Source organism: Malurus melanocephalus, unplaced genomic scaffold, assembly GCF_030028575.1.
Source record: "Malurus melanocephalus ecotype Western Australia unplaced genomic scaffold, MMel_1.1 scaffold_419, whole genome shotgun sequence".
NCBI classification, from domain to species: domain Eukaryota; kingdom Metazoa; phylum Chordata; class Aves; order Passeriformes; family Maluridae; genus Malurus; species Malurus melanocephalus.
The window spans coordinates 271726-283568 of record NW_026623651.1 but is presented as its reverse complement, the minus strand read 5'-3'; the positions used below and the strand labels follow the sequence as shown (position 1 = coordinate 283568).

Here is an 11843-nt window from a genome sequence, read left to right as displayed (position 1 = left end):
GTCCCTGCTGCTGGCGGTGTCACCCCGTGCCCCTGTCCCTGCTGCTGGCGGTGTCACCCCGTGTCGCCGTCCCTCTGCTCCCGCACTGACCTGGTGCTGGCCGCCGTGGCTTCTCTGGCGCGGTGCCCATGGGTGACTCGGGGATCTCATCTTCCTCAGGGGGTCCCTCCTGTGCCGTGGGAAGAAGGTGATGCTTTCCATCCCACCCTCCCTGGGGGCTGGGGGGCTGCTGCACCCCCTCCAACCTGTTCTTTTCCTGAATTCTGTTTGGGGTTTTGAACTGTGGAGGGGTGACTTGGCTACCCATTATGTCCCCAGCATCACCACCCACCACCAGGGTGCCGCCAGCGCRGATTTTGCAGCTCTCTGATCTCATGATGAGGTGACTGTGAGCCATGAGAACCAGCCCCAGCATCATGAGGCAGAGCGAGTCATAGGATACGGGTCCTACTGCGGGCAGGGGCTGGGTGAGTGTGTAGGGATCTGCCCTCCCCAGGACTCCACCTCCCCCTTGGGCCTCCTCACCTGCATGTGCAGCTTGTTGTGGAGTTCCACGGGCTCCAGGAAGTTGCAGGGGACGATCCCTCTCTACAGGGGAAGGAGAGAAGAGCACAGAGCTTGTCAGGAAGACAACCCACTGCTGGAGGACACGGCTGGGTRTGTCCCCACCCTCCCCTGCATCCAGAAGGGTTCCTAAGGCTTGAATTTTAGTTTCTGCAGGCTGGGTAGGTTGCCAGGATGGGCATAAAGAGACTTGAGCCAGAAACTGATTTGGATACTGCTGGCAAGGCCCTGCCTCTGCAGAACCTGACACCTGCTGCCTGTCCCTAGTGCCCAGCACTCTCGGTACCTTTCCATTGAACATCACGGTGGCCCAGTTGTCCTTCTCCTTCTTCAGCACAAAGACGATGTTTCCAGGCAGGACCCGCAGCTCCTCGGCGGTCTCAGGGATGAACTCATACATGACRCGGTGCGGCTGCCCCTGGAGGGCCCTGGTGGGGAGCAGGGCACGGGGCAGAAATGCTGGCACTGCTGCTGTTTTCCATCAAAGCTCTCCCTCTATATTTCTGCCCTGGGTTCCCCCTTCCCCCGAGTTCTGGGTGCTGGCTGGACACTCTGCTGTGCGAGTGCAGGATGGGGCTGTGCCCAGCTGTGTGGGTTAGTGGTGTTACYCGTCCTCCATCCAACTCACCTGAGGATTTCTGGGGTCTTGGGCCTGGGTGGAGGACCAGAGGCCTGCCAGCAGGAAGACAAAATACCAGGATTTTGTTTGCTTTACAGGAATGTTCTGCAGCCTTTTACCACACCTGCCCCCACCCCAGCATTGTTCCCTYCTCCACATGCTGGTGCCTTAAGTGCCATGAGGAATATCACTGGCTTTACTACTTCTAAGGAACAGTTTCCATATTCTTCCACAAGCTGGTTTTCAGAGGCACAGTCCTCTTTTTACTCCTGATTTTAGTTTCAGCTCACAAAAGATTGAGATGGTCAACATCTGTCTGCACTGAGAAGGATGTCATTTATCCTATGCAACAGTGCTGTGCTGTGCTTCCCCATTTCCTCCCCAAAATCTCCAGGAAAAACTCTTGGCACCTTTAGGGATGGGTAGATGCCACTACATCATCTGGGAAATGGCCCGGGAAATGCAAAGGAGTTCAGGAATGGGCAGGAGGAAGATGGAAAGCGAGAGCAGAACTGCTGCTATTTCCCCAGTTAGGCTTTGGCAGATGGTCCCTAAGGAATCCTTTGGGAGGGTCAGAACATCCCCCTGGCCAGAGCTGCCACCCCTGCCCCATGCAGGAACCAGCTTTATTTCACCACGCCCGAGGTGGGTTTGGGGGAGCTCCTGCTGGGAGGGAGCAGCGCCTGCCTCTTCCCCAGGGCGGGGGCAGAGCTGAGGGTACTGAGGGTGCCATGTGCTCCCCACGAGGGTCAGAGCTCTCAGCCTGGTGAGAGCCACCCCACGGCATCCTGCACTGAGCAGGCTGATACTGATGGAGCCTCACCTGTGGCTGCAGTGGGGCAAATCCTGAGAAATTGTCCTTGTCCACCACAGATGCCACCACCTGGAGTGACAGACAGACAGACAGTGACTCAGTGCCTGCAGATCTCTCTCTGATGCCCACCTTCCTCCTTTGCTGTCAGCCAACCAAGCTCCTCAGGATGCCTCAGGCTCAGRAGGGGCTGTGATTTCAGGCTGAGCATCTTGGACAACAGCCTGAGTGCCTCTGGCACCAAAACCTCCCTCTCAGCTGTAATAAGTTCTCTGCTGCCACCCTGGCTGTTTCTGCATTTCGAGGCATTATAACCTGAAAGTTTTCCTTTCTGTTTTAATCACAAAGATTGAAGGGAAGTGTAGCTCAAGCCCGTATCTCCCACAGGTGCCCTTAAAGGAGATTTAGAAAGCTGATACATGTTTCTGTGCATGTTTCCAGCACTCAAGGAGCTGATTCCCCCATGCCTGCTTCCTATTCTGAAGGAATGCTGCCTCTCAGGATCTGAGCCCAAGGGTTATGTCCCAGGGACTGCATTTTTCAAACTCACAGGAGAAAAGCTTGCTYGCTTACCTGAGCTGAAATACTCTTTTCAAACAGAGCAGGGGGAGAACCGGAGGTTGTTTGTGGGTGCCATTAAATAGCCCCTTTACCCTAGCCCTGAAAACATYTTGGCTCGAGCTGAAGCTCCAGGGGGATCTTCCCAGTCATTGCTGACTGTTCCTTGTGTCTCACTGAGGAGACAAACTGGAAATGGGCCGTTCTCAGTAGGCACATGCTCTCAGCTCCTGTATTCTCGCAGAGCCCCTGTTTCCCACTGTGTGCCACCCCTCTTTCCACACCTGGGGGTGTCCCTGAGGCAGGGACGAGCCCCTACCTCGAACTGCCCACCAGGCAGCAGCTCCCCTCAGCCCACAGGCTTGGCCTGAATCACAAACACAGCTCTCTCTCTCTCTCTCTCACCATTGCCTTTCCCAGGTAGTCCTTCTTCTCCAGCTGAGCCACTTGCTTCTCATTCGGCCTGAACAGCTTCCCTGCAGGRATGGCCGCCAGCTCGCAGAGCTTCTGCTTCTGCAGCACAGARAAGTCATGGAACTTCTGGAGGTGAGAGCAGGGACTGACCACTGCCCCTTTCACCCCTGGGCTTGGTGTCTGCTCCATAAAGCCAAACCACCCCTGTCACAGCCCAATCCCAACCCTGCCACGGTTCATTGCATCCCTGCCTCCCCAGTGACCCAACCAACTTGTCCCCCACCATAGCATCCATTGCCACTACATTTTAGTCCTGCTAAAGGTGGATGTGTGTGCTGTGGGTGGGATTTCTCCCGAGGGGCTGTGGGACCTGCTCCTCCATACCAGGATGGCTTCCATGGCCCTATCGATCTTGCTGTGCTGGGGCTCACTCTTCATGCTCATAGCCAGGGTCAGGTGCTCTTCAGCCTTGGCCCAGTTCTCCATGGTGGCGAACACCAGTGCAATGTTGTAGAGAATCTGCCACAGGGTGGGAGYAAGGACAGGATCTCCTGGAGCAGCKGGGGCACTGCCAGGCAGGGACAGGAAGGCACAGCAGGGCAGCAGTACTGCACCCACAAGCTTGGGTTTCACACAGCACAAGAGAGGCTGGCTGTCTCCTTTTGRATTTCTTGTTCTGGAGAACAGCCCTTGGGGATCAGAAGGGTCTCACCTCACAGGCAAAGAGCCGGTAGCGCAGCCCCAGGATCTTGTAGTCGATGAGTCGGTTGCCTCGCAGCTGGGCCAGCGCTTCTTTGAAATCCTCTATGGCCTTTGCATGGCTGCGGGGCAGAGGACGAGGATGTCACCAGCTCATGGTGGCAGCCTGCCTGCCTCTACGCCTGTGCTCTGATTTGGTGAGYTCAGTCGGGTCTCCCCTCTACCCTTGCAGTGTTTCAGACTCCACAGGGCAGGGGAGAGGCTCTGAGGATCGTGTTAACCCCAGGACTGCATACTGAGGAACAAGAGCCTCTTTGACCTAGAGGGGTTTCAGTTTGGGCTCTGGGGCACCAACCTACTTGGGGCCATCCTCAGCCAAAGGCTGGCATCTTTRTAAGTGGCAAAAATGAGACTTTAAACCCTTCCACTCACTTCTGCCTCCGATAGGACACGGTTCCCCGCTGGAAATAAGCCACTGCCAGGTGCTTGTCACAGCCGATGCTCCGGGTGAACGCCTGCAGAGGGAAGAGCRGGGCAAAAGGGGGGTAAAATGGGGACACCTTTAGAAAGCTGAGGGCCTAAAGCAGGTGTAGCTTAGCCAAGCAGCCTGAGCTGGGCACTGTGGGCTGTGTCTCTGCAGCACTGYGTGAGGGACAGCCTCTAGCAGGCTCCTGGGGGCTCTGAGCTGGGGCCATCTGCCAGCACGGTCACCAGCTGGAAGGGTGGGCAGTGAGCCGTGCCCCGCTGCTGCTGCTGCCTCACCTCTGATCCGCTGGCAGAACAGCTTTGGCAGCCTGGGACTGCCCCACTTCCTCACAGCTTTAAAAGTTCCCGAATCCATCCCTCAGACCTGATCCTGAATTCCTCCCTCCCCGCCAAGTCCGTGTACCTGACAGCTCCGAGAGGCTGAGTGCCCTCGAGGCTGTTCCTTACCTCCTCCGCCTCCRCCAGCCGCCCCAGCACAAGGTGGATGCAGCCGATGTTAAAGCAGATTTTGGCAGGGGGGTTCTGCACGCCCGTGAAGGCATCCAGGGCAGCGCTCCACTCCTTCCTGTCCGCGGCACACACGCCTTCTTGCCACAGCCGGATCGTCTCCACCAGGGACATGGCGCGGTGGGAGCGGGACGTGGGATGCCCCTGTGGATCTGTCCCCTGTCCCTGTCCTTCCCTGTGGCACAGCTCGGCCTCTCCGGCTCCCTGTGCCCGTTCTTGTGGCTCGCCCTGCCCCTGTCACAGAGCCGGCAGGAAGTAGCCTCGCTCGCACCGTCAGCCCCGGGATGGGGAAGTTGGGCAGCGCTGCCTCTGACACGGCGGGTTTGCGCTCCTGCTCATCTCGGGCAGCCACTCCTCGCCTGCTCGGCTTTTGCTTCTGCGGATCTCACGCAAGAAGCCGTGGATTTTGTCAGCGGGGTGGTTCCTCGGGGCCGAATGTGGGGCTGTAGAGCCCCGGGGTGAGCGCTGGGCTGAGGCCTCGGTGCCCGGTGAGGAGCAGCTCTGTGGCTGCGGAGCGGCTTCCTGCAGACAGCTCCGGGCAGGCACAGCGGGGCCGGGCCCTGCTCGCCCGGGTGCGGGGCTGAAATCGGGCCCAGGGCAGAGCTGGGAAACCCTCGGGCCGACCCCACTGCATCGTCCCAGTGCGGAGTCCCACTGCTGAGGCACATGGATCTGCCCACGGACGGGGCTCCCGGAGCAGTGGTAGTGCCGCAGCAGTCCCTGACGGCAGAGGCAGCTCCTGCACAGCCCAACATCGCTCCTGCCCAGCTGTTCTGTGGCCAGCGGAGCGTCACTGGCYCCGGAGCACCGCAGGGAGCACAGCGCCGAGCTGAGCGCACGGCACACGGTGACAGCGGGACTCTGACCTGCTGCTGATTCACAGGTTTGGAGCTGGCTGCTCCACATGCGGTTTTCGAGCATTTTTGGAACTRCTTTGCCTCTGCCCCATCTACCAGTGACATGATGTGTATGTCGTAAAAATGTAGCAAGACTCAGTCCTTGTGCCTTTAGCGAAACTTCCCCAGAAAATTACGTAACTGCAGCAGTGGGAGGGAGGCTTTTGTGCCCTGCTCAAGGAGAAACCCGAGCCCCTGAGCAGCAAGAGCTAGGGTTTTAATCCAAAGCAGGACCAAGCATGGGGCTCTCTGGCTCTCCAGGTGTATATGTGCCCTCAGCATCCCAGCTGCCTCCCACGGGCTTCCYACAGGAGCGTGGAAGACTCTCTCTGACCTCCTGGAAAGCAGAGGGAGAGAGCCAACTGGAGTGATGCCCAGGGAAACAGGTGGGAATAACAATATGGTGTGAAAACAGCCCTCTAGGTGCCTTTTCTGATCCCCGTGAGGAATGGGAGACCCCATGGAGCAGCAAAGGATTCAYCTTCTTGGAGGTGTAATTTTCTGCTCATTTAATTATCTGAATTGGTGCACTGCTGAGTCGGGTTTGTCCCAAAACCAGTACAAGGGGAGCTGGAGGARGATGAGGGATCATCCCTGCTGGAATGCTCACAGCAGCTGTCCTGCCTGGGCATTGGCAGTGTAACAGCGAGGAGCAAACACAGCCCTTCTAGCAAGAGTTCCCCTTTCTCTGCCCCAGCTGACTCAGTGGGTAAACTCATTCCTTCTATGAAAACGTCTGAGAGGAAGTGAGTAACTGAGATGGTGACACCTCCTGTGGAAGATTCTTGGAATCCAGCAAAAGCAGATTACCAACAGGCAGGTCAGAAATGCAGAGAAATGTCCAAAACTCAGCTGGGGTGCAGCGTGCACGTTTGAGTTTGATTAGCATTAATATGTACAAGTTTTATCACTTCTGGAGAGAAGACTCATTGATTCAGGCACAAAAACCTCCATTATGCAGGAGGGAAGAGGTTTGTGAGGGGTTTTATTGGGCAGGAGGAGTGGAGAGGCTATGGCTCTTTTCCCAAATGGAGCCAGGGAGCGAGGAGAGCAGCATCCCCTGGCTGGCACAAAGGCAGGGYGTAAATGAGAAGGTGCCACTGCCACACGCTCCAGTCAAAGCTGAAGGCAGCAGAGCTTTGCAAACCCTGCCACCCTTACCAGTCTGACCTGCAGGTTTTCCATTGAGGGCTTCCTTCTCCTGATGGGAATCTCACTCCCTGTAGTGGTGTCCACACGATCCACCAATACATGTGAGGCGGGATTTGAAAGAAAGAAGAAAGTTGCTTTTTAAAACTASATTTACTGTCTCCCTTCCTGTCACTCATTCCCAGCAGAGGTGCCCCTGCCAATCCTGCCAGTGCCTCCTGTGCTTGTGCCTGTTCCTCCTGGAGGAGGTGAGCAACAAGTGTCCTAGGAAGAGAATCAGGGAGGCATAGGACAGTTTAGGGGTAACCATGCTGGTTCCTGTCTGCATTGAAGGCATGTCAGACACCGAGTAAATATTCAGTGACGATTTATTGTCTGGTCTTTATTATTATTACAAAAACAAAGCAGATATCAAAAAAACAGCAAAGATTTCACAAGGTCCCCARCAGTTTTGCACAACTGAACTGTAGTAAAATAGTGAAATTAAAACACATGTATTTCAGTCCTAGCCCTAAACCTTCTACGGTGATCTGTGGTCTGGGCTGCCCTGGGCTTTCCTAATTCTTTAAAATGCTCTTTCTTTGGGAACCTGATTGGCCCACTAGCTAACATGATGAGGCACAATGCAACAGGAATGTGAGCTGTGTGGTATCCCTACAGACCCTACACACCCAGAAAACAAAACAAGGGAGCTCTGCAAGGCTGAGGYATCCAAGGTGTGGATACCAGGATATGTTTCTCAGACTACCCCAAGCAGCCATTTAGTTGTGCTTGACAAAATGAAATCACTTTCCAGTTGCTGAAAGGTGATTTTGCTTTTTAAAAGCTGCTTCTTCTTCTCCTCAGGATCTTTGCTCCCCAAATATAGGAAGAATTCACTGGGCTGGGCTCCAGTGTAAATGAACCATTAACACTTTAAATACCACCTTCCACAYGGGCATGATTGACAACTTCATCCCACAGTGACCCTTCCGCTATGGACCCAGCATCTGACTGACTGCAAGSAACCTGAGCAGGTCAAGGAAAATACCCAGCTCTCTGGAATGATAATTGGGGTTGAAAAAGAGGTTTGTTCTCTCCTGTTCATGGATGTAGGGTCAGAGGTTGACCGAAGGCAACATGGTCCAGTTACCTGTGTTAATAATAGCTGCCCCACTTCTCARATATCAAGATTTCAGCTCAAAACACTGCTTGGCTAGCGAAAAGAATTAAGACATTGCCCTGTGTCCCTCCGCATTTGCTCAGAGAGTCAGGCCCAAATCTGCCACGATTACACACAAATGCAAATCACCCTAAACACCAAATCATTTACATCACTGAACATATCACTGAAAGGCTGGCAAGTACCAAATATTCCTGTTAGAAGTAAAATTGCACCTTCATAATTTTCCAGAAGTGAACCACAGAAGAGATCACGACGCGTATCATGGGTGGGGTACAACAGAAGCGGCAGGGCAAAGGCAAAGCTCGGGGGCTGGGCCGGGCAGGGCCTGTGCTGGCGGCTCCCTGCTGGAGTCGCGCCCTCACTCCCTGCCGCAGCTACACCGTCTTCCTGGCCGTCAGAACGCGCACGATGGAGCCAACTCCGCCGGCAGCCAGCGCCTGGGGAGGGAAACACGGCAATGAATGGCAGGCTGGGGCAGCTTCAGCCCGGAGCACCCTTCCAGGACCTGAACAGGGTGCCAAGAACGGTGGGGAGGGGCTCTGGATAAGAGCCTGGAGYGACAGGACAAGGGGAAGGGCTACAGGGAGTAGGAAGAAATCCTTCCCCGTGAGGGTAGGGAGGCACTGGCAYAGGRTGCCCAGAGAAGCTGTGGCTACCCCTGGATTCCTGGCAGTGCCCAAGGCCAGGCTGGATGGAGCTGGGAGCACCCTGGGATAGTGGGTAGTGTTCCTGGCCTTGGCAGGGGTGGAATGAGATGAGCTTTAAGATCCTTCCAACCCAAACCATTCTGGGACTCTATGAAATTACTCAGMTCACAACTATATTTCAAATGAGCATCTCCCTGCCCTCCACAAAACACCTGCAGCCAGGGTGCCAGGGTATGATAATCACATTCAATTTCCAGAAAGCTATTTAAATTCAATTAAGCTTTCATTTCSCTGCATAACCAAGCTGCAAATTTTGTTTCCTCTAGGAAGGAAATTCTCCTTCTCTTGAATCACTGGATGAAACCATTTTGTTTGCATCAGTCAAGGGGAAACCCGAATTTTAACTGTTGGGTCTKTACCCAAGGAAGCAGCAGGGGATGTAACTCAGCTGTGAGCTCCAGGGCTGTACCTTGGTCACAGCCTGAGATCTAGCTCTGGAGTCTCRGCAGGCAGGAAGGGGGGTCTTGCCAGGCTCAGGACTGCAGCACCCGGCAGGAGCTGTCRCCACGCACGCACCTTCTCGTGCCACTGCAGCAGCACAGCACTGCTGTTGTCCGAGGGGCTCTCAAAGCCCTTGTAGATGTACTTCATGAGCAGGTCCACCCCGTTCTTGTCCAGCGACTGCACTGCCTTCTCAATGTCGTTGGCTTTGAAGGAGATGAGGACCTTCAGCACGATGCTCTCGGCACGGTCCTGTCAACAGGCAGGCACAGACACAGCCACCCTCGTGTGAGGTGCAGCCCAACTGTGCTCTCATCTCAAACTAAATTAGAGCATTTTTCTCTTTAACAGCTCTGAAGACCACAGTGTGTGAAGAGCTTATCATAGTAAGACATAACAAACACGTCCTTCCAAGGATAAACAGCGTAAAGAAGTTTAACACATTTGYTCTGCTTTAGTTTTTCTGCCTCTGTTAGTGTTTGCAATTCTCCAACTCTTAGATGAAGTCGTGGCTAAATAATAAATGTTCAAATGGAAGTTCAAGATCTAGCAAGTTCTAAAATAATTGTAACAATCAAGTGCTTGTCTGGCTCCCCTTRGCACCAGAGCCTTTTCTGTGCCTCGGTACTGTTAAATGTTACACAACCTTTATAATCCCTGGAAATGCCACTGGCAGCCTGGAAGAGGTGACTGCTGGAAGCTACGGGTRTTTTCCAAGCAGTCAGCTGCTGTCCCAGGCACACTGAATGCAGACTGGCAGCATTMACACTGTGCATTAGTAACCACTGATCTGGATGTCATTTCAGGCCTGAGAATGCATGTGGCATGCTCACAGCACAATTAGCCACGTAATCAGCAAGGAGCAGCTCTTCCTGTTCATCCATCACTACATGAGGAAGGATGAGAAAAAGGTCTCAGGGTTGCTGGAACTTTTTGTGATTCCATCACACAAACACTTCAGGCAGCTTCCCCTGCAGAAACTATGGATGTCACTTTCCTGCCCAATTTAATACCCCATAATCACTTAGCTTAGCAAGAYTTCTCACATGACTGTAAATAAAAATATAAAGGTCCAAAGGCAACTAAAAACGAWGGCAGGTATTAATGTAAAGTCATTCTGCCCTCTTTAATTCCACTGCCAGTATTCTCAAATCCCTCAATGCAAGGCTAAAGAAAAGTCATTAATTTGAGGACAAATTAATTTCCTTGGAACAGCTGGGTGTCAGAGCCCTGTGAAACCCTTCAGGAAAGGGCTTGGGCTGCAGGAGCAGCTCTGCCAGGGGAGAAAGCAGTAAGGAACTGTGTCCCTAGGCCTCTGCTCAGGCAGGGAGAAGTGACTGCAGGCACTCAGCTGGGCAGTGCCACATCTTATCAGCCTGTTCCTCCCACCACGGCAAGCATGAGCCACGCTGAGTTCATCCTGGGGCGATTCAGAACCAAATACACCCAGCACACTCCCACATCCTCTCACAGGGGGAGGGCTCTCTCTTCCTGAGGTTTTAACAGCTCCACTTTGATTGGATGTGGTGAAAACCAATTCTTCCTTTTATGTAGGCTCACTGCTGGTGGTTTCATTAGTCAGAGATGACAACTGCAACCATGGCTCCCTGAACAACCAATGATTACTCCTGCAAGCTGCCATATCTGGCACGTAAAAATGCCAAAGGAATAATTCAGTGAAACTCCTCATTCTGAAGTGTTTCCCACGGCTCACACCTGCTCTGAGGATGGCACAGATCCATCTGCTTTTTGATACGAAACTGAGATCACAGATGGCAAAAAACACCAAGTCCCCAGCTGCTGAAGTGGCACCTGAGCACAACCAGCACTGGCAGGAGAACCACACCTGATCCAGCACCAAGGTAAAGGTACCCGAACCGGTGCCACCTGAGCTACAGAATTTTGAACAGAATTTTGTGGTCACGGATGTTTTTACATCAGGGAGTACMCTAAAACCTGCTTCTCTGGCCTCCTCAAGGTACGACTGTTGGCATAGCGGTGACAGACACCGGAAAGGACTTTTAGGGAGTAACCCACAAGTGAGTGTCACTTATTTTACCTTCACTGCCTGGTTCTTGGTGTTGATGGGAGGGTTCTTCAGAGCCGCCTGCAGTGCAGCCATCATGTTCCCTGTGCCAGATGGTTAAGGACCAGACACAAAGTACCAGGACAGCCATTCTTATACTGGCTTGTGCGTGACTGAAAACACTCCATCTTCAGCACATACAACGATTCCCTCACCAGCTAAGAAGAGATTAAGCCGCAATTTTCAGGCCATTTGAGGCAAGAGCAGCATCACCAAGCAGCTGTATAGTTCCAGGACTGGAGAATACTTCCTAGGCCTTTCCCTGAATGAGGGTCCAAGTAAAAGAAACCAATCTTCATCACTTCTGCAATCTGTAGSCCTTGAGAACATGCCTCAGCTCAGCACATCCAGCTCCAGCAGCCAGTGGCACAGCAGCCCAGCAGCAGCCCTTGGGAACAGCAACTCCAGGGGCCAGTGGGGAACTCCTGGGCTTAGAAAAAAACCCTTTCTCCATTCCCCCAAGACACCTTCCTGAGCGCAGTGCTGGAACATGGCTGCTGCTGTGGGCAGGGGAGGAAGTAGGGCTGCCTTCCTGCTGCTAGCCCCTTCATCTTCAGCCTCTTCCTGCTCTCAGCCCGTTCCCCCTTCAGCTCCTTCCCGCTCCCAGCCCGTTCCACCTTCAGCCCCTTCCCCATTCAGCCCCTTCCTGCTGCCAGCCCCTTCCCCTTCAGACCCTTCCCCCTTCAGGCTCTTCCTGATCCCAACCTATTCCGCCTTCAGCCCCTTCCCCCATCAGCTCCT

General features: G+C 53.9%; 2 protein-coding genes across 2 annotated transcripts in view; both read right to left on the bottom strand.

Annotated features, from left to right (window-relative positions):
• The window catches only part of NCF2 (neutrophil cytosolic factor 2), a 10594-nt gene extending 5422 nt beyond the window's left edge, over positions 1–5172 (bottom strand). Inside the window, exons 1-10 of the mRNA XM_057379741.1 lie at positions 4599–5172; positions 4098–4180; positions 3679–3787; positions 3351–3485; positions 2958–3065; positions 2007–2066; positions 1193–1236; positions 851–992; positions 526–588; positions 91–169 (exon numbers count right to left, since the gene is read on the bottom strand). Coding sequence (XP_057235724.1) covers positions 91–169; positions 526–588; positions 851–992; positions 1193–1236; positions 2007–2066; positions 2958–3065; positions 3351–3485; positions 3679–3787; positions 4098–4180; positions 4599–4772 — 997 coding nt within the window. The 5' untranslated portion in view covers positions 4773–5172. The remainder of the gene's footprint in view (positions 1–90; positions 170–525; positions 589–850; positions 993–1192; positions 1237–2006; positions 2067–2957; positions 3066–3350; positions 3486–3678; positions 3788–4097; positions 4181–4598) is intronic.
• A 1881-nt stretch (positions 5173–7053) lies between these two features.
• The window catches only part of ARPC5 (actin related protein 2/3 complex subunit 5), a 5197-nt gene continuing 407 nt past the window's right edge, over positions 7054–11843 (bottom strand). Inside the window, exons 2-4 of the mRNA XM_057379730.1 lie at positions 11076–11148; positions 9092–9268; positions 7054–8305 (exon numbers count right to left, since the gene is read on the bottom strand). Coding sequence (XP_057235713.1) covers positions 8243–8305; positions 9092–9268; positions 11076–11148 — 313 coding nt within the window. The 3' untranslated portion in view covers positions 7054–8242. The remainder of the gene's footprint in view (positions 8306–9091; positions 9269–11075; positions 11149–11843) is intronic.